This window comes from Erinaceus europaeus, chromosome 12 (assembly GCF_950295315.1).
Source record: "Erinaceus europaeus chromosome 12, mEriEur2.1, whole genome shotgun sequence".
NCBI lineage: Eukaryota > Metazoa > Chordata > Mammalia > Eulipotyphla > Erinaceidae > Erinaceus > Erinaceus europaeus.
This window is the reverse complement of record NC_080173.1, coordinates 65,652,063-65,672,869: the sequence shown is the minus strand read 5'-3', so window position 1 is coordinate 65,672,869 and position 20,807 is coordinate 65,652,063. Positions and strand designations below refer to the sequence as shown.

General features: G+C 40.5%; 1 protein-coding gene across 10 annotated transcripts in view; it reads left to right on the top strand.

Moving 5' to 3' along the window:
* The window catches only part of TUBD1 (tubulin delta 1), a 30,982-nt gene extending 11,855 nt beyond the window's left edge, over nt 1-19,127 (top strand). For 9 of the 10 annotated variants that reach the window (XM_060203868.1, XM_060203863.1, XM_060203862.1 and 6 more), the window contains 6 exons: nt 448-664; nt 3,079-3,310; nt 7,135-7,299; nt 13,038-13,178; nt 15,858-16,041; nt 18,280-19,127. In XM_060203868.1, the coding sequence (XP_060059851.1) occupies nt 485-664; nt 3,079-3,310; nt 7,135-7,299; nt 13,038-13,178; nt 15,858-16,041; nt 18,280-18,382 (1,005 nt within the window). In that variant the 5' untranslated portion in view covers nt 448-484 and the 3' untranslated portion in view covers nt 18,383-19,127. The remainder of the gene's footprint in view (nt 1-447; nt 665-3,078; nt 3,311-7,134; nt 7,300-13,037; nt 13,179-15,857; nt 16,042-18,279) is intronic. The other variant, XM_060203864.1, reaches the window with a different exon arrangement.
* Nucleotides 19,128-20,807: the final 1,680 nt, after the last annotated feature.

Here is a 20,807-nt window from a genome sequence, read left to right as displayed (position 1 = left end):
CCTATGTTGGGATTTTTTTTAATGTTTTATTCTTTTTAAATTTTTATTTATTATTGGTTAGACACGGAAAGAAACTGAGAGGGGAGGGAAAGATAGGGAGAGAGACAGACACCAGCAGCCCTGCTTCACCACTCATGAAGCTTTCCCTCTGCAGGTGGAGACCAGGGGCTTGTGCCTATAGGATGCCACCACCAACTGCCATTTTCCCCCCTTTTAGAGGAAGAGATAAAGGGAGTTGAGAGAAAAGATAAGAAGAAACTTTGAACCCAGGTTCTTGTGCATAATAATGTATGCTCTCAACCAGGTGTACCACCACCTGGGCCCCCAAGTAAATAGATTTTTTTTAAATGATGATAAAAGGTATTTTCTAAACATAAATATGCTTCTTTTTACATTGTATCTCTGTTTTTGAAAAGTGTTCCTTTTTGTTTCTTCTGTATTGCCTAGTTACTCTGTTCATGGACCCAAGCATGAAGAATCTGTCATGAACCTAGTCCAGAAAGAAGTGGAGAAATGTGACTCTTTGAGTGGTTTTTTCATTATAATGAGTATGGCTGGAGGCACAGGGTCAGGACTAGGAGCTTTTGTGACACAGAGTTTACAAGATCAGTACTCTAACTCTTTGAGAATGAATCAGATTATATGGCCTTATGGTACTGGTGAGGTATGTACATAATCACTGAAAATTTCTTTGATATTCTTTGCAAGTAAAATAAATATAGGTAAAATATTGATCTCACTATTTAGAAATAAGTTACCACTTAAGGATTGATTGTACAATATGTTACTCTACAGTATAATTCATTTAATTTTATTTAAAGCTTTCCAGATAAGTAAGCTATCCTTATTTTATTTTATGTATTTAATAAACCCCAGACAACACATACACAAAGAAAAATGGCTGGGGGAATAGTACCCTGCTATGCTTGAGGCCCTGGGAGCCTCGTCCTTCTGTAGAAACAAGGTTCTGGAATCACATGGGGGCACTTTGGAGGAGCTCTATGGAAGGTAGAGCAGTTCTGTAGTGTCACTCCTATCTCTCCCTCTGTTAAGCCTGTCTAAAAGTAAAAGAATAGGAAGTTGGTCAGAGGAGGTATAATACTCAGTGGTATTCCCTGACACTACATTAAAAAAAAAAAAAAAGGTGGGGGTAGGTAGTAATGGTTATGTGGAGACTCTCATGCCTTAGGCTCCAAAGTCCCAGGTTCAGTCCCCCCACACCACCAAAAACCAGAACCGAGCAGTGTTCTGGTTGGGGGAAAAAAAAATCCAGAGCAAAGAAATGTGCCTCTTTTCTCAGAAAACCTTTCCTGGATTATTCTGGTAACATATAAGGCAGGGAGCCTGGGCTCTTGTTAAGGATTCATGGTTGCATGTCAACAATCAAATTTTTTTTTATTATTTTTTTATATTGAGGGAACATTTCTATACAGGCCACTTTCCTATCTCTCAGCCTCATATGAAAACATAGTAAAATTTATGGGAAACTGGGGAATGTTATGCATGTACAAACTATTGTACTTACTGTTGAATGTAAAACATTAATTCCCAAATTAAAAAAAAAGTGAAAAAAAAGAAACAAAAAAAAGAAAAGAAAATATAGTAAAATGGAGGTAAGTTAAGTTACTATAGGAAATTATATGGGGGACTGGGTGGTGACACACCTAGTTGAATGCACATGTTATAATGCACAAGGACCCCGTTTGAGCCCCCGGTCCCCACCTGCAAGGGGAAATCTTCATGAGTGGTGACGCAGGGCTGCAGGTGTCTCTCTTCCTCTTTATCTCCCCCTACCCTTTCCATTTCTTATTATCTCTATCCAATAAATAAAGATAATTTTTTTAAAATTAAAGAATTTTTTAAAAAAGGAAATGACACGTGGCGCAAAGCACAAGGACCGACGGAAGGATCCCGGTTTGAGCCCCTGGCTCCCCACCTGCAGGGGAGTTGCTTCACAAGCAGTGAAGCAGGTCTGCAGGTGTCTATCTTTCTCTTCCCCTCTCTGTCATTTCTCTCTGTCCTATCCAACAACAATGACATCAATAACAATAATAACTACAACAATAAAAACAAGGGCGACAAAAGGAAATAAATGCTTTGAAAAAAATATTTAATGACATGGGGAAAAAAGGGTAATGATAGTAATAATATTTACTGATATTTGGGGTTCTGAGTGTTTCAGTTGAAATTTATCATTAATATTTTTTCCTATTATTTTTCCCCAGAGCACTACTCACCTCTGGCTTTTAGTAGTGCTGGAGATTGAACCTGGGACCTTTGGTACCTCAGACATGAAAAGCTTTCTTCATAACTATTATGCTATCTCCCTAGCCCTTTATCATTAATCCTTACAACTGATAGAATTCTTTACTTTTTTTTTTTTCTGCCACCAAAACTATCTTTGGGCTTCATGCCTGCTCACTTCCATTTTAAAATCACTATTCCCAAAGGACACCTTCCACCTGTCTATCCTGTTTTTTCCTTCCTTCCTTCCTTCCTTCTTTCTTTCCTTCCTTTGTTTAAAAACAGAGTAATAGAAAGAGAGAACAGGGGTGGAAGTAGATAGTATAGTGGTTATGCAAAGAGGCTCTCATGTCTCAGGCTCTAATGTCCTAGGTTCAAATCCCTGCACCACTATAAGCCACTGCTGAGCAGTGCTCTGGTAAAAAAAAAAAAAAAAAATCAAATAGCTACAGGGTGACAGCAGGATTTGAACCCAGACAGGATATCCATTAAATAGACAACTCTTTTTTTTTTAATATTTATTTTATTTATTTATTCCCTTTTGTTGCCCTTGTTGTTTTATTGTTGTAGTTATTATTGTTGTTGTCGTTGTTGGATAGGACAGAGAGAAATGGAGAGAGGGAGGGGAAGACAGAGAGGAGGAGAGAAAGACAGACCTGCTTCACCGCCTGTGAAGCGACTCCCCTGCAGGTGGGGAGCCGGGGTTCGAACAGGGATCCTTATGCCGGTCCTTGTGCTTTGTGCCACCTGCGCTTAGCCCGCTGCGCTACTGCCCGACTCCCAGACAACTCTTATAACTGCTATTCTCCCCTGCCTTTTGACTTCTTCCTCTAGGTTATTGTTCAGAACTACAACTCCATTTTGACTCTTTCTCACTTGTACCGATCTTCAGATGCCCTCCTTGTTCATGAGAATGATGCTGCTCATAAGATCTGTGCAAAATTGATGAATATAAAGCAGATCTCATTTAGTGATATAAATCAAGTCCTTGCACATCAACTGGGAAGTGTGTTCCAACCTACATATTCTACAGAAGGCTCATTTCATTACAGAAGAAATCCTCTAGGTATCTGCTCCCCCCATGTAAATAAGTATATTTTTAGTATGCCTGAACTTTGCACAAGCACGTTTTTACCATCCCTAGCTGACTTTTTCAGAAAGAGGTATCACAGCACTGAAGCTTCTCCCAGCCCTTATATATAATTTGTAAAAATGTCATATGTGCTGAAAATTATTTTTCATTGGCCACTCCCCCTGTCTAATGACATGCAACACATCTCCCTCATCTCAAAAACCTTGCTAAAGGACTGCTTAGCAATATGAACTGTCTTCTTGAAAAATTTGAGGAGTAGGATGAAAGTAGATAGCATAATGGTTATACAAAGAGATTCTCATGCCTGAAGCTCTGAAGTCCCAGGTTCAATCCCCCACACCTGCATAAACCAGAGCTGAGCAATGCTCTGGTAAAAAAAAAAAAAGTTTGAGAAGTTAACTAGACTTCTGAAGGAATGGAAGTTACCCATTGACTCCATTGTTCAGTATCCTTTCTTTTTTTTCTAAACAACAAATGAGGAAACTAACCCTAGAATGATTGAGATAAGAATAAATGAATAAGGGTGGAGGTAGATAGCATAATGGTTATACAAAGAGACTCACTTCTTTTTTTTTTTAATATTTATTTTATTTATTCCCTTTTGTTGCCCTTGTTGTTTTATTGTTGCAGTTATTATTGTTGTTGTCATTGTTGGATAGAACAGAGAGAAATGGAGAGAGGGAGGGGAAGACAGAGAGGAGGAGAGAAAGATAGACACCTGCAGACCTGCTTCACCGCCTGTGAAGCGACTCCCCTGCAGGTGGGGAGCCGGGGTTCAAACCGGGATCCTTATGCCGGTCCTTGTGCTTTGCGCCACCTGCGCTTAGCCCGCTGCACTACAGTCCGACTCCCAGAGACTCACTTCTAAGGCTCCAAAGCCCCAGGTTCACTCTTCCACACCACCATAAACCAGAGCTGAACAGTAATCTATTAAAAATAAATAACTAAACAAATATATACACTGGAAGGAAAAGGAGATTGTGATACAATTCGTGTATTAGTGCTCAAAAATTACTTGTTAACTGTTTATGCATGCTATTCAAGACAAGTCAACTGTCAGAATTTTACCAAAAAGGTTAAGGTTTGGAGGAAACTTCACTAACATCATTTATGCAGTATTTTTTAGGTGTTCGGTCAAAATTGTTCTTGCCATTACAGCTTAGAATATGAGTTTGCACTTAGTGACATCATTAAATTTCTATTTCATGTTATGGCTTTTTTTTTTTTCCTGCAAGGTTATTACTGGGGCTCAGTGCCTGCACTTAACCAATTCAATGCTCCTGGAGGCCATTTTTTCTCTTTTGTTGCCCTTATTGCTGTTGTCATTGTTGCTGTTTGATACGACAGAGAGAACGAGAGAGAGAGAGAGAGAGAGAAAGAGAGTGAGAGAGACAGGGAAGACATAGAAGGAAAGAGAAAGATAGACACCTGCAGACCTGCTTTCACTGCTTGTGCAGTGACACCACCATCCCCCCCCGAAGGTGGGGAGCTGGGGCTCGGATCCTTACACTGGACCTTGAACTTTGCACCATGTAAACTTAGCCCGGCCCTGGTAATATATTTCCCATTCTTTTATTTTTTAAATACTTTAATTATTTATTAATGAGAGGGATACGAGGAGAGAGAAAGAACCTGGTACATGTGCTACCTGGGATTGAACTCAGGACCTCATGCTTGAAAGTCCAGCACTTTATCAACTGCGCCACCTCCCAGACCACAATAATATATTTAAGTTGTTTTTTTTTTAATTTATGAGAAAGGAGGAGAGAGAAGAACCAGACATCACTCGATGTATGTGCTGCTGAGGATTGAACTCAGGACCTCATACTTGAGTCCAATGATTTATCTACTGCACCACCTCCAAGACCACTACAAAACAACTTCAAATGCAAAACAAATTGTCCTTTTTTCTGTTTTTGTTTTGTTTGACTTTATTGTCACTGGGATTTCACTGCTTCTAACTGATTTATTTACCGCTAGAGAGACAGAGACAAAGATAGAAAGACACAACAGCACCAAAGCTTTGTGCAGTGTGATGGGACAGGCTCAAACCTGGGTCATGACCAAAACAAAGCAAGCAAATGACCAGTGAGCTCTCTTACCAACTCCCAAGTTAGCCTTTCTTTTTGGTACAGTTTCATTATGAATACAAGTTTCTGAAGATTGGCATAGTCCTATCTTCAAGAATTATTTACCCTGTTTTCTTTCTTTTTTCCTTCTCCTTAGCAAAGGAGCAGAGATTTATTTAGGGAAAAGGAAAAGTTATACACAACACAGATGGAGTGTAGGCTTTAACTCAAGAGTGAGGAAAGATATTTTCTTCTTTTGTAGTACAGTCTGATGTCCATACGTTCTAATTAGTATTTAAATATCTAAGAAATATTCTAGAAAAGTAATCAGTGAATAAAGAAAAACAGTAGAACAGTTCTCACATTTACTTTATTTTTTTTCTTCTTTTTTAAACCAGAGCACTGGTCAGCTTATGATAACATTGTTATAGATTAAAACCTGGGACTTTGTTGGAGTCTCTGCCACTAAAGCCTTTTTGCATAACCATTATCCTCCATTATACTATCTCCCCAGCCCTCTTGAATTTTAACTAAATGTTTTGTTCACATTTCCAGTCCTTGACTTTTTTTTTTTTTTGCCTCCAGGGTTATTGCTGGGGCTCAGTGCCTGCACTATGAATCCACTGCTCCTGGAAGCCATTTTTTCCCCCGTTTTGTTGCCCTTGTTATTGTAGCTTTGCTGTGGTCATTATTGTTGTTGATGTCGTTTGTTGTTGGATAGGACAGACAGAAATCGAGAGAGATGGGGAAGACAGGGTGGAGAGAAAGATAGACACCTGTAGACCTACTTCACCACTTGTGAAGCGACTTCCCTACAGGTGGGGAGCCAGGGGCTTGAACTGGAATCCTTATGCCAGTCCTTGAGCTTTGTGCCACGTGCGTTTAACCTGCTGTGCTACCACCCGACTCCCAGTCCTTGTCTTCTAAACCCTTGTTTCCTATTTGGAAAATTATATATATATTTTTTTACAGATTCTAAAATAGATATCAAAATGAAGTGTCAGTGCCAGGCGGTGGCACACCTGGTTAAATGCACACATTACAGTGAGTAAGGACCCAGGTTCAAGCCCCTGGTTCCCACCTGCAGAGAGGAAAGCTTCAGGAGTGGTGAAGCAGGGCTGCAGGTGTCTCTCTGTCTCTTCCCCTCTCTATCTCCTTCCCTTTTCAGACTTCTCTGTCTCTATCAAATAAATAAATAAAAAGAAATTTTAAAAAAGAAAAAAATGAAGTAAATGTGTAGTCCATAATTGACATTGTCTGAAGTATTATGTTCATTTTAAAATTTAATTAATTGAGACCTTGGAGGGAAAAACAGATTTGGCTCCCCAAACTATCAAACAATGCTTGTATAGAAACCAATGGGGACAGGAGTCGTGCGGTAGCGCAGCGGGTTAAGCACACGTGGCACAAGGACCAGCTTAAGGATCCAGGTTCAAGCCCCTGGCTCCCCACCTACAGGGGAATTTCTTCACAAGTGCTGAAGCAGGTCTGCAGGTGTCTTTCTCTCCTCTCTGTCTTCCCCTCCTCTCTCCATTTCTCTCTGTCCTATCCAACAAAGATGACATCAGTAACAACAACAACAATAACTACAACAAGGGCAACAAAAGGAAATAAATATTTTTAAAATTGATCTTTAAAAAAAAAGAAGCCAGTGGGAACAATATAGAATTTTTTTAGATCTAGTTTAGGGTTTTTTTTTTTAGTTTAGGATTTGTTTTTTCTTCACAGGAGACTTAATGGAGAGTTTAGTTCCCCATCCTGAATTCAAGATGCTGGGTGTTCGTAACATTCCTCAGATGTCTGAGAGCTCACTGGCCTACAGCACGTTTACTTGGACTGGCCTCCTCAAACATTTGAGACAGATGCTCATTTCTAATGCAAAAATGGAAGAAGGTAAATGGTATTTCTCACAGTTTGGGAAAGATGCCTATCCTAGAGTTCTTAAAATAGTCTGACTTGGGGGAGTTGGGCAGTAGCTCAGAGGGTTAAGTGCTTGTGATGTGAAGCGCAGGGGCTGGCGTAAGGATCCCGATTCGAGCCCCAGCTCCCCACCTGCACAGAAGGTGTCTATCACCCCGGCTCCCCACCTGCAGGGGAGTCGCTTCACAGGCGGTGAAGCAGGTCTGCAGGTGTCTATCTTTCTCTCCTCCTCTCTGTCTTCCCCTCCTCTCTCCATTTCTCTCTGTCCTATCCAACAACGACAACAACAATAATAACTACAACAATAAAACAACAAGGGCAACAAAAGGGAATAAATAAATAAAATAAATATTTTTTTTAAAAAAAGGTGTCTCTCTTTTTCTCCCCCTCTCTATCTTCCCCTCCTCTCTATTTCTATGTTTTCTAACAATGACGATAACAATAATAACTGCAACAACAATAAAAAGCAAGAGCAACAAAAGGGAAAATAAATAAATATTAAAAAATTAGTCTGATTTGGGTGAATTGAAATAATGGTTCTTTCTGGCCAGGGAGAATCTTTCTAAACTCACCCATCATAGGAGGCTTACTTAATCATGTGAAGTTTCATTCCACAGGGACATAGAGGTGGCTCACAGGGTAGTACACAGACTTTACCATGTGTGAGGACATGGCCTGAATCCCCTAGCCCCACCACATGGGAGCAGCATGCTCAGGAAAGTGAAGCAGTGATGTGTTGTCTCTTCTCTCTGTCTCTATCTCCCTTTCCCAAAACAAGGCTTGTGCCCTCCCAGGTGAACTCTCTTGCCAGCCCTTGTTAGTTTTTTTTTTTTTTTTCTTTATTGGGATTAATAGTTTACAGTCCATAGTAAAAGATAGTAGTTTGTACATATGTAACATTTCTCATTTTTCCACATAATAATCTTTTTTAAAGATAATAATAATCTTTTTTATTTATTTATTTATTTTAATGAGAAAGATAGGAGGAGAGAGAAGGAATCAGATATCACTCTGGCACATGTGCTGCCAGGGATCGAACTCAGGACCTCATGCTTGAGAGTCCAAAGCTTTATCACTGCGCCACCTTCCAGACCACTCCACATAATAATCCCCTTGTGGTCCAGGAGGTGGCACAGTGGATAAAGCACTTGACTCTCAAGCATGAGGTTCTAAGTTTGATTCCTAGCAGCATGTGTACCAGAGTAATATCTGGTTCTTTCTCTCTCTCCTCCTATCTTCCTTATTAATTAGTAAATAGAATATATTTTTGAAAAGATCTAATCCTATTTAGGCCCTTTTTAGTCTTTTTGATTGATTATAACCATTCTGTAAATGTATATTTCCTTTTTTTTTTTTAATTTGTATTTGGATAGAGACAGAAATTGAGAGAAAAGAGGGATATAGGAAGGAAGAGAGACACCTGCAGACCTGCTTCACCGCCTGTGAAGTGACTCCCCTGCAGGTGGGGAGCCGAGGCTCGAACCAGGATCCTAACTGGTCCTTGCGCTTTGCGCCACCTGCGCTTAACCCACTGCCCTATCACCCAACTCTCTATTTCCTTGTTTTTAACTTCCATTTTCCTATTGACAATAATGTCATTTTTTCATATGCTTAGTAACTGTTTGGTTATCATTTTTCATAAAATTTCTTTTTTCTTTTTTTTAAGTATTTTATTTCTTTTATTTTTGAGAGAGATGTAGACAGAGAAAGACAGAAACACCAGAGCACTGCACAGCTCTGGCTTACAGTGGTGCGGGGGATTGAACCTGGAACTTTGGAGCCTCAGGCATGAGAGTCTCTTTGTATAACTATTATGCTATCCCCGCCCAAATTTATTTTTCCTTTTTTTTTTTTTTTTACCAGAGCACCATTCAGCTCTGGCTTTTGGTAGTGCTTAGGATTGAACCTGGAGCCTTGAAACCTCCAGCATGAAAGTCTGATACACTAACATGCTATCTCCCCAGCCTTTTGGTTAAATACTATTTACAAACATTTTCTGTTTTTTTTTGGGGGGGAGGGGGTTAGTATTTTTTATTTATTATTACATAGAGACAAAAAGAAACTGAGAGGGAGGAGAAGATGGAGAGGGAAAGAGACAGAGAGACACCTACAGCCCTGCTTCACCACTTGTGAAGCTTCCCCTGCAGGTGTAATGTGTGTGTTCCTGCACATTGTAATGTGTGCACTTAAACAGGTGAGCCACCGCCTCGCTGCCATTTCAGATATTTCATTTAGTTTGTCTCATTAATGAATTGAGCAAACCAATTTTTTTTAAGTTTTATGTATTTATTTTCCCTTTTGTTTCCCTTGTTTTTTATTGTTATAGTTATTATTGTTGTTGTTATTGATGTCATCGTTGTTGGATAGGACAAAGAGAAATGGAGAGAGGAGGGGAAGACAGAGAGGGGGAGAGAAAGACACCTGCAGACCTGCTTCACCGCCTGTTAAATGACTCCCCTGCAAGTGGGGAGCCAGGGGCTCCAACGGGGATCCTTATGTCGGTCCTTGTGCTTTTTGCCAGGTGTACTTAACCAACTGCACTACCTTCCGACTCACCCTTTTTTTTTTTTTTTTTTTTTTTTGCCTCCAGAGTTATTGCTGGGGCTCGGTGCCTGCATCACGAATCCACTGCTCCTGGAGGCCATTTTCCCCCCCTTTTGTTGCCCTTGTTATTGTAGCCTTGTGGTTATTATTATTGTTGCTGTTGATGTCGTTCATTGTTGGATAGGACAGAGAGAAATGGAGAGAGGAGGGGAAGACAGAGAGGGGGAGAGAAAGACACCTGCAGACCTGCCTCACCGCCTGTGAAGTGACTCCCCTGCAGGTGGAGAGCGGGGGGCTGGAACTGGGATTCTCTAGCAGGCCCTTGCACTTTGCACCACGTGTGCTTAACCCACTGCGCTACCATCAGACCCCCCCCCATTTTTTTCTATATTTCTATTTGCTGAAAAATAATTTTGTTACTATGTCCTTAATTTTTTAATTATCTTTATTTATTAGAGATAGCCAGAAATCGAGAGGGTAGAGGAGACAGGGAAAGAGAAGGAGAGACACCTGCAGCACTACTTCACCACTTGCAAAGCTTTCCCTCTGCAGGTGGGGCTGGGGGCTTGAACTCAGGTCCTTGAGCACCACCAGGTTCTACTATGTACTTAATTTTTTCGCTAACCTATGTATATCTTTTTTTCCCCCTCAGATCTTAACAGTTTGACACCTCTGTGTATCTTTAGGATATATGATAATATATCCATATGTATGTGTGTGTGTGTGTGTATATATATAATATTTTTTCTTTTGCTAGAGATAGAAATTGAGAGGGAAGGGGAGAAAATAGAAAGAGACTTGCAGCACTGTTAAACCACTTGTGAAACAACCCAGGTCCTTGTGCACTGTAGTGTGTGCACTCTACCACTGCCTGACCCCAGTCTATATTCTTTAAAAAAAAAAAAAGTTTATTCATGAGAGAAAAGGAATAAGAACTAGAGCATCATCCTATCACATGCAATGCTGAGGATCCAACTCTGGACCCCATGCTTGAGAGTTCAGTGCTCTATCCACTAGACTACAAACATAGACTTATAAAGTTATTTTTTTAATATTTATTTATTTATTCCCTTTTGTTGCCCTTGTTTAATTGTAGTTATTACTGTTGCTGTTACTGATATCTCCCTGATTTGTTTTATTTTTATTACCAGTATTCTCACAGATACTCTGCACCTGCATGATTCCTCTGCTCCCAGTGGATTTTTCTTTTTTTAAGTTTTCTTTTTTTTTTAAAGAATTTATTTATTTATTTATGAGAAAAATAGGAGGAAAGAGAAAGAACCAGACATCACTCTGGTACACGTGCTGCCAGGGATTGAACTCAGGACCTCATGCTTGAGAGTCCGATGCTTTATCCACTGCATCACCTCTCGGATCACTTTTTTTTTTAAGATTTTATTTATTCATGAGAAATGATAGGAGGGAGAAAGAACCAGACATCACTCTGTTACATGTGCTACCGGGGATTGAACTCAGGACCTCATGCTTGAGAGTCTAGTCCCTTAGCCACTGCACCACCTCCCGGACCACAGTTTTCTTTTCTTTTTTTTTAATTCTCCCCCCCCCTTTTGTTGCCCTTGGTTTTTTTTTTTTATTATTATTAATATTAATTTATTCCCTTTTGTTGCCCTTGTTGTATTATTGTTGTAGTTATTATTGTGGTTGTTACTGATGTCATAGTTGTTGGACAGGACAAAGAGAAATGGAGAGAGGAGGGATCCTTACACCGGTCTTTGCAGCCCTTGTTTTATTGTTGTTGTAGTTATTATTGTTGTTGTTGTTAGATAGGACAGAGAGAAATGGAAAGAGGAGGGGAGACAGAGAGGGGGAGAGAAAGATAGACACCTGCAGACCTGCTTCACCGCCTGTGAAATGACCCCCCTGCAGGTGGGGAGCTGGGGGCTCGAACCAGGACCCTTACACTGGTCCTTGTGCTTCATGCCACATGCGCTTAACCCCGCTGCGCTACCGCCCGACCCCCTGGATTTCTTTTTTTTTTTTTTTTCGGATTTCTATTTTTTTTTTATAGAGGGTAAAATACAGAGAGAGATAGCAAGGAGAGACACTGTAGCACTGCTCCACTGCTTATTCCTTCAGTGTCAGTATGTACTTTTTTAAAAAGCATGCCTTTGAGAAATAATTTATTTGGTGTTTGTGTGTTTGTTTGTTTTACCTCCGGGGTTATAGCTGGGGCTCCGTGCCTGCACTACAAATCTACTGTTCCTGAAAGCCATCTTTTTTCCATTGTTGTTGTTGCTGTTGTTGTTGCTGCTGTTATTATTGTTGTATAGGACAGAGAGAAATTGAGTGACATGGGGAAGATAGAGAAGGGGTGAGAAAAACACTTGCAGACCTGCTTCAACAACTGGGAATCGAACTCCCTGCAGGTGGGGAACTCAGGGCTTGGAACAGGATCCTTGCCTAGGTCCCTGCACTTCCTACTATTTGTACTTAACCTGGTGCCTGGCCCCCAATAATTTTTTTTTTTTTTTTTTACCAGAGCACTGCTTAGCTTTGGCTTATGGTGGTACGGGGGATTGAACATGGAATGTGGAGCCTCAGGCTCTTTGCATAACTATTATGCTATCTACCCTTGCCCCAAAAAATACTTATTTGTTAATGAGAGAGATACAGAACCAGACCCTTGCTTTTTCACATGCAACAATGAAAATCAAATTTAAAGCAAGGCCTTTAGATATCAAGTAAAAATCTGTGTAATATTCACATATCACTATGCATTTTATTTCTCTTGTCCAAAACTATTTAAAAGAAAATTGTTGGGAGTCGGGCAGTAGCACAGTGGGTTAAGTGCAGGTGGCACAAAGTGCAAGGACTGGCATCAGGTTCCTGGTTCAAGCCCCCGGCTCCCCACCTGCAGTGGGAGTCGCTTCACAGGCGGTGTAGCAGGTCTGTAGGTGTCTATCTTTCGTTCCCCCTCTCTGTTTTTCCCTCCCCTCTCCATTTCTCTCTGTCCTATCCAACAACAACGACAGTAATAACAATAATAATAATAACAATAAGGGCAACAAAAGAGACAAATGAATAAATAAAGTTAAAAAAAATTGTCGCTTCACAGGCGGTGAAGCAGGCCTGCAGGTGTCTGTCTTTCCTCTCTCTGTCTTTCTCTCGGTCCTATAAAAAAAATCTTTCTTTTTTTCTTTTCATAGGTATTGATTGGCAGGTACAGCCTCATTTCTCAGGACATCCTACTCTTGGTAAAATGTCCCTCAACAAAGAGCTTCATTTTAATACTTCTATTGCTAACTTGGTCATCCTTCGTGGGAAAGATGTGCACAGTGCAGATCTAGGTAAGCAAAAGTGAAGGTAAAATTTTATATGTGAGTGGCTGGTTGGTGGTACAAGCCCCCACTCTCCACCTGCAGGGGGAAAGCTTCACAAGCAGTGAGACAATACTGCATGTGTTTCTCTCTTCACTCTCTCATCTCCCTCTTCCTTCTCAGTGTCTCTGTCTATATCCAAATAAATAAAATTGTTTTAAAATTTAGTATGTGTATTTTTATATGTACATATTACATGGTATGTCTGGCCAAAAAAAAAAAAAAATGTCCCTGAACTTATTCTTAGACAAAGGAAAACAATGACTGTATTTTAGTAAATGAGGGGCCAGGTGGAGGTGTATCTGGCTAAGCACACAGATGATAGTACGTAAGGACCCAATTCAAGCCCCGGGTCCCCACCTGCAGAGGGAAAGCTTCATAAGTGGTGAAGCAGGGCTGCAGGTGTCTCTCTGTCTCTTTCCTTCTCAATCTCCTGTCCCCTCTCAATTTCTGTCTCTATCCAGTATATATATATATATGTATGTGTGTAAAATGTATCAGTTAGTATGTGAATACACACCAAACTAGAGGTGGTTTAAATGAGATAAAGGATTAATTCTTTTAGTAACTAGAGAGACTGCTGGGCTAGTAGGACTTAGGACTCACCTTAAGCTCTTGGTTCAGGGGCCGGGTGGTGGCACACCTGGTTGAGCACACATGTTACATTGCTCAAGGACCTGGGTTCAAGCCCCTGGTCCCCATCTGCAGGGGGAAAGCTTTGCAAGTGGTGAAGCAGGGCTGTAGGTGTCTCTCTGTCTCTTTCCCTTCTCTACCATCCCCTTCCTTCTCGATTTCTGGCTGTCTCTATCCAATAAATAAATTTTAAAAATTAAAAAAAAAAAAAACTTGGTTCAGTCCCCAGTGCCACATATAATGAGTGGTGATGCTTATTCATCTCTTTCTATCTTATATGAAATAAATAAATAAAACAGCACTTTTCTTTTTTTTTTTTTTTTTTTTTTTTTACCAGAGCACTGCTCAGCTCTGGTTTATGGTGGTGCAGGGGCTTGAACCTGGGACTTTGGAGCCTCAGGCATGAGAGGCTCTTCACATAACCATTTTGCTAGCTACCCCTGCCTCACTTTGTTTTTTCTGTTCTATTTGATAGGATAGAGAGCAATTGAGAGGAGAGGGGGAGATAAAGATGGAGAGAGACAGCTAGACACCTGCAGCCCTGCGTCACCGCTCTTGAAGTGTCCCTCCTGCAGGTGTGGAGACGGGGCTCAAACCCGATCCTTGTGCAGGTCTTTGTTTAGTACTATGTGTGCTTTACCGGGTTGGCCGCCCCTTGGCCCCCGCACATTTTTTTTAAAATGATTTTTGAAGGTTTACTTCTTTATGAAAGAGAGGAAGGAGGATGAAGAGCCAGACACATCCCTGGTACGCGTGGTGCCAGGGATTGAATTCAGGACCTGTGCTTGAGAGTTCAATGCTTTTTCCATTGCATTGCCTCCCAGACCACTAAAATAAAATTTGTTTTATTTTATTTTCAAATTTTATTATCTTTAATTTATTAGATAGAGACAGTCAGAAATTGAGAGAGAAGGGGGTGATAAAAAGGGAGAGAGACACCTGCAGCATTGCTTTGCCATTTGCAAAGTATTCCCCGTGCAGGTGGGCACTGGGGGCTTGAATCCAGGTCCTTGTGCATTGTAACAACTAGGTGCACCACCACCCGGCCCCAAATAAAATTTATTTTAAAAGATTAGTTCTGGGAGTCGAGCGGTAACGCAGCAGGTTAAGCGCAGGTGGCGCAAAGCACAAGAACCCCTGGCTCCCTGCTTGCGGGGGAGTCGTTTCACAAGCTGTGAAGCAAGTCTTCAGGTGTCTATCTTTCTCTCCCTCTCTCTGTCTCCCTTTCTCTCTCAATTTTTTTCTGTCCTATGGAGCGACAACAATAATAATGATAACAACAAGGGCAACAAAATGGGAAAAATGGCCTCCAGAAACAGTGGATTTGTATTGCAGGCACCAAGCCCCAGCAATAACCCTGGAGGCAAAAAAAAAAAAAAAAAAGATTAGTACTTCCTTAATCTGATTGCTCTGTCATCCTCATGTTCTGACTTCTTCCATATAGACCAAGGACCAGCATAAGGATCACAGTTTGAGCCCCCAGCTCCCCACCTATAGGGGGGTGGGGGTCACTTCACAGGCAGTGAAGCAGGTCTGCAGGTGTCTATCTTTCTCTCCCCTTCTCTGTCTTCCCTTCCTCTCTCCATTTCTCTCTGTCCTATCCAGCAGCAACAACAGCAATAACAACAATAACAACCACAACAAGGGCAACAAAAATGGCCTCCAGGAGCAGTGGATTCATACTGCTGGCACCGAGCCCCAGTGATAACCCTAGAGGGGAAAAAAAAAAAAAAAAAAAGAATACCACTTTGGTACATGTGGCAACAGGAATCAAACCAGGAACCCTGGGCATACAAATCCTGCCCGCTACCCACTGAGCTATTTCCCCAACCACAATATTAATATTTTTAATATAAATAATCAATGATTTATGATATAAAAGGCTGGCTATGTTAAAAAATAAATTAAGGGCAGAGTAAGGGGTGGGGGGGGTGAAGGACAAATAAATTAATTAATTAATTAATTAAAATTAATTTAACTTTAAAAAAAGAAAATGCTTATGTTGTTTTCCTCTAGGGGGATTTAAAGACCCAGCTCTGTATACTTCCTGGCTAGACCCTGTCAACGCCTTCAGTGTGTGGAAGACACAGCGAGCTTTTTGCAAGTATGAGAAGTCTGCAGCATTGGTCAGCAATAGTCAGTTCTTAGTAAAACCACTTGATATGATTGTGGGAAAAGCCTGGAGTATGTTTGCTTCAAAGTAAGTGAGAAAAAATAATAATGTACACACACACAGACACACATACACTTTCCATAGCCAGGAGATGGTTTGGCTATTAGAACACAGAACTTTTTTTTTTTTAATTAATTATTTATTTATTTACTTATTAGAGACAGAGAGAAACTGAGAGGGCAGGGGAGATAGAGAGGGAGAGAGAGAGAGATAGCTGCAGCCCTGCTTCACCACTCATGAAGCTTTCCCCCTGCAGGTAGGGACCAGGGACTTGAACCCAGGTCCTTCACACTGTAATGCGTGCACTTAACAAAGTGTGCCACCACCTTGTCCTGAACACAGAACTTTTTAATCTGTTTTTATTTTATTTTTGAAGAACCAGGTCCTTGTGTATGTGCAGTTTCACCACTCTAGGTCCTTTATGAATGTGTAAATATTTTCAAAATAGTTATTGTATATTAAGATTACTGTTACTGACTAAATGAGTAGTTTAAAAAGTAAGTAGAAATTTTATGGGCAGTGGTAGATAGTATAATGGTTATGCAAAGAGACTCTCATTCCTGAGGCTCTGAAGTCTTAGATTCAATCCCCTACACCATCATAAACCAGAGCTGCTTAGTGCTCTGGGGGGAAAAAAAGAAATTTTATTGTAAGTCAACAACAATAAGATAGTTTTTTTTTTCTAAGACTTGTGTCACTTTTTTTTTTTTAAGATTTTTTTTTTTTTAAGTATTTTATTTTATTTTTGAGAGAGATGCAGAAAGAGAAAGACACAAAGAGAAATACCAGAGCACTGCACAGCTCTGGCTTTTGGTGGTGTGGGGGATTGAACCTGGGACTTCAGAACCTTAGCCATGACAGTCTCTTTGCATAACCATTATGCTATCTACCCCCACCCGTTTTTAATTTATTATCTTTTATTTATTTATTGGATAGAGGCAGAAATTGAGAGGGTAGAGGAAGAAAGAGAGACACCTGCAGCCCTGCTTCACTATTCACAAAGCTTTTCCTCTGCAGGTGGGGACCAGGAGCTTGAACCTGGATCCTTCTATGTGGCAGCATGTGCACTCAGCTAGGTTCACCACTACTTACCCCCCTTTTTCTTTTTTTGATTTATTTCTGTAGACCTTTAACTGGGAAAACGCTAGAAGAAGAAGAAGACCTTTAACTTCCACTTTTTCTCTATCTTTATTTATTTATTGGATAGGGAGAAATGCAGAAATCGAGAGGAAAGGGAAAGATAGAGAGGAAGAGAAACAGTGGCCCAGGAGGTGACTCAGTGGATAAAGCATTAGACTCAGTCAGGAGGTCCTGAGTTTGATCTCCGGCAGCACATGTACCAGAATAGCGTCCGGTTCTTCCTCTCTTTCCTCCTACCTTTCTAATAAATAAATAATCTTGAAAAAGAGAGAGGGAGAGAAGAAGAGAGACACTTGCAGCCCTGCTTTGCCACTCACAAAGCTTTCCCAATACAGATGAGGACCAAGAGCTCAAACCTGTGTCTTTGTGCATTAGAACATGTGCATATAACTAGGTGTACCACCACCTGCTCCCCAATTATTGTTGTTTTTTTAATATTTATTTATTTATTTATTTTCCCTTTTGTTGCCCTTGTTGTTTTATTATTGTAGTTATTTTTTTTTAATTCTCATTTTTTAAGAATTTATTTATTTATTCATGAGAAGGACAGGTCAAGAGAAAGAACCAGCCATCATTCTGGTACATGTGCTGCCAGGGATTGAACTCGGGACTTCATAGTTGAGAATCCAATGCTTTATCCACTGCACCACCTCCCGGACCACTGTTGTAGTTATTATTGTTATTCTTGATGTCATCGTTGTTGGATAGGACAGAGAGAAATGGAGAGAGGAAGGGAAGACTAAGAGAGGGAGAGAAAGATAGACACCTGCAGACCTGCTTCACCGCTTGTGAAGCGACTCCCCTGCAAGTGGGGAGCGAGGGGCTTGACCCGGGATCCTTAGGACAGTCCTTGCGCTTTGCGCCACATGCGCTTAACCTGCTGCGCTACCACCCGACTCGCTATTATTTGTTTTTTTAAGGTGTATTTATTTATAGGCAGGGGTAACAGCATAATGGCTATGCAAAAAACTTTTCACTTCTGGGTTTCTGAGATCCTAGATTTAATCTCTGTAAATATTAAAGCAATTTTAAGAGATTTTGCTGTTTTCAAATGTTTATGAGCTAGGAAAAAACTTATTGTTTAATTTAAACATTGTCCATTACTTTTTGTTTTTCTCTCACCAGGGCCTACATTCATCAGTACACAAAATTTGGAGTTGAAGAAGAGGACTTTTTGGACAGTTTCACATTGCTAGAACAAGTCATTGCCAGTTACTGCAACCTCTGACCTTAAACAAAAAAAGCAGTCTAAAAAAACAAAGAGGATTAAGTGCACGTGGCACAAAGCACAAGGACAGGTGTAAGGATCCCAGTTGGAGCCCCCAGCTCCCCACCTGCAGGGGAGTCGCTTCACAGGCGGTGAAGCAGGTCTGCAGGTGTCTGTCTTTCACTCCCCTGTCTTCCTCTCCTCTCTTCATTTCTCTCTGCCCTATCTAACAACAATAATAACTACAACAATATAAAAAAAAAGAGGAATGCAACCACAGAGATAACTCAAGTGATGGAGTACGTACAGGGTTTGAATGCCTGAGGATCCTGATTGGATGCTTAGTGTCGTGTATATCTACAAAAATAGGAAGGAAGGAGCTGGCTGGTAGTGCACTTGGTTAAGTGCACATGTTACAGTTTTCAAGGACTCAAGTTCAAGGTCCCAGTCCCCACCAGAGGGGGAAAGCTTGTGAAGCAGGGCTGCAGGTGTCTGTCTGTCTGTCTGCTTCTCTATCGCCCCCTTTCCTCCATTTCTGCTGCCTCTCTCTTTTCTCTCTCTCTCTCTAAGATTTTATTTACTTATTAATGAGAAAGATAGGAAGAGAGAAAGAAAAAACCAGACATCACTGTGGTACATGTGCTGCTGGGGATTGAACTCAGGACCTCATGCTTGAGAGTCCAATATTTTATCCACTGCACCATCTCCAAGACCACCATTTCTGGCGGTCTCCATCTAATAAATAAATAAATAAATAAATAAAGATAATTTTTTAAAATTAAAAGAAAAATAAATAGAAAATCTGGATTTTTTTCCCCTTCCCTGATATTTCTATATCTTACCTTTTTTATTCCAAAAGGGATTTACTACATAATGAGCTAAACTTTCACAGCACAGTTTTAAGCTAAAAAATTGCAACTACTCATTTAAATGTATTTTTAAAAATATTTTATTTATTTATTAATGAGAAACATAGGAGGAGAGAGAAAGAGTCAGATATCACTCTGGTACATGTGCTGCCGGGGATTGAACTCAGGACCTCATGCTTGAGACTCTGATGCTTTATCTACTTCCGCCACCTCCCAGACCGCTTTTTTTTTTTTAATTTCTTTATTGGGGGATTAATGGTTTACAGTTGACAGTAAAATACAGTAGTTTGTACATGCATAATACTTATTTTTAATTACACTTTTTTTTCCTTTTTTGTTTTTCATTTGTTGGATTAGAGACACACTAAGAGTTAAGGGGGAAATAAAAAGAGAAAGCAGCACTGTTTCACTGCTCATGAAGCTTTTCTGTGCAGGAGAATGGGGTCTTGAACTGGGATCCTTGCACATTTATTTTTATTTTCATATATGCACACGGGGCCAGGGGGTGGAGCACTTGGTTGAGTGCACATGTTATAATGCGCAAGGACCCAAGTCTGAGTCCCTGGTCCCCACCTGTAGGGGGAAAACTTCACAAGTGGTGAAGCAGGGCTGCAGATGTCTCTCTGTCTCTCTTCCTCTCTATTCCCCCCTTCTCTCTTGATTTCTGGTTTATTTCGATTTATTTATTCAATAAATAAAGATAATTTTAAAAAATTTAAAGAAAATTAAAAATAAAACATACATGCATACAAGACACACACAGAGAGAGCCTCTACTGCATAGCCTAGGCCTGAATGTATTGTAGAATGTATTTATTGATGAAGTAAATGCTTCAAACCACAAGAGGGAGCTGTTGTCAAATATAAGTGTAAATGTTTTTATATTTAGTGTGAATATGTTGCATGTTGTATAGTAAGTTAAGAATTTCCACATTGTGGTCCGGGAGGTGGCGCAGTGGTAAAGCTTTGGACTCTCTAGCATGAGGTCACGAGTTCGATCCCTGGCAGCACATGTGCCAGAGTGGTGTCTGGTTCTTTCTTTCTCCTCCTATCTTTCTCATAAATAAATAAAATCTTAAAAAAAAAAAAAAAAAAGACCAGCCTTCTGCATCCCACAGTGACCTTGGGTTCATACTCCGAGAGGGTTAAAGAATAGGAAAACTATCGGGGGAGAGGATGGGATATGGAGTTCTGCTGGTGGGAATTGTGTGGAGTACCCCTGTTATCCTATCGTTTAGTCAATGTTTCCTTTTTATAAATAAAAATTAAAAAAAAAAAAAAAAAAAGAATTTCCACTTTGTGGTCCAGGAGGTGGCACGGTGGATATAGCATTGGATTCTCAACCATAAGGTCCTGAGTTCAATCCCTGGCAGCACATGTGCCAGAGTGATGTCTGGTTCTTTCTCTCCTATCTTTCTCATGAATAAGTAAATTACTTTTTTAAAAAAAGAATTTCCACTTTAAGGCAGGGGAGCCAGCATAATGGTTATGCAAAGAGACTCTCATGTCTGTGGCTCCAAAGTCCCAGGTTCAATCCCCTGCACCACCATAAGCCAGAGCTGAGCAGTGCTCTGGTGT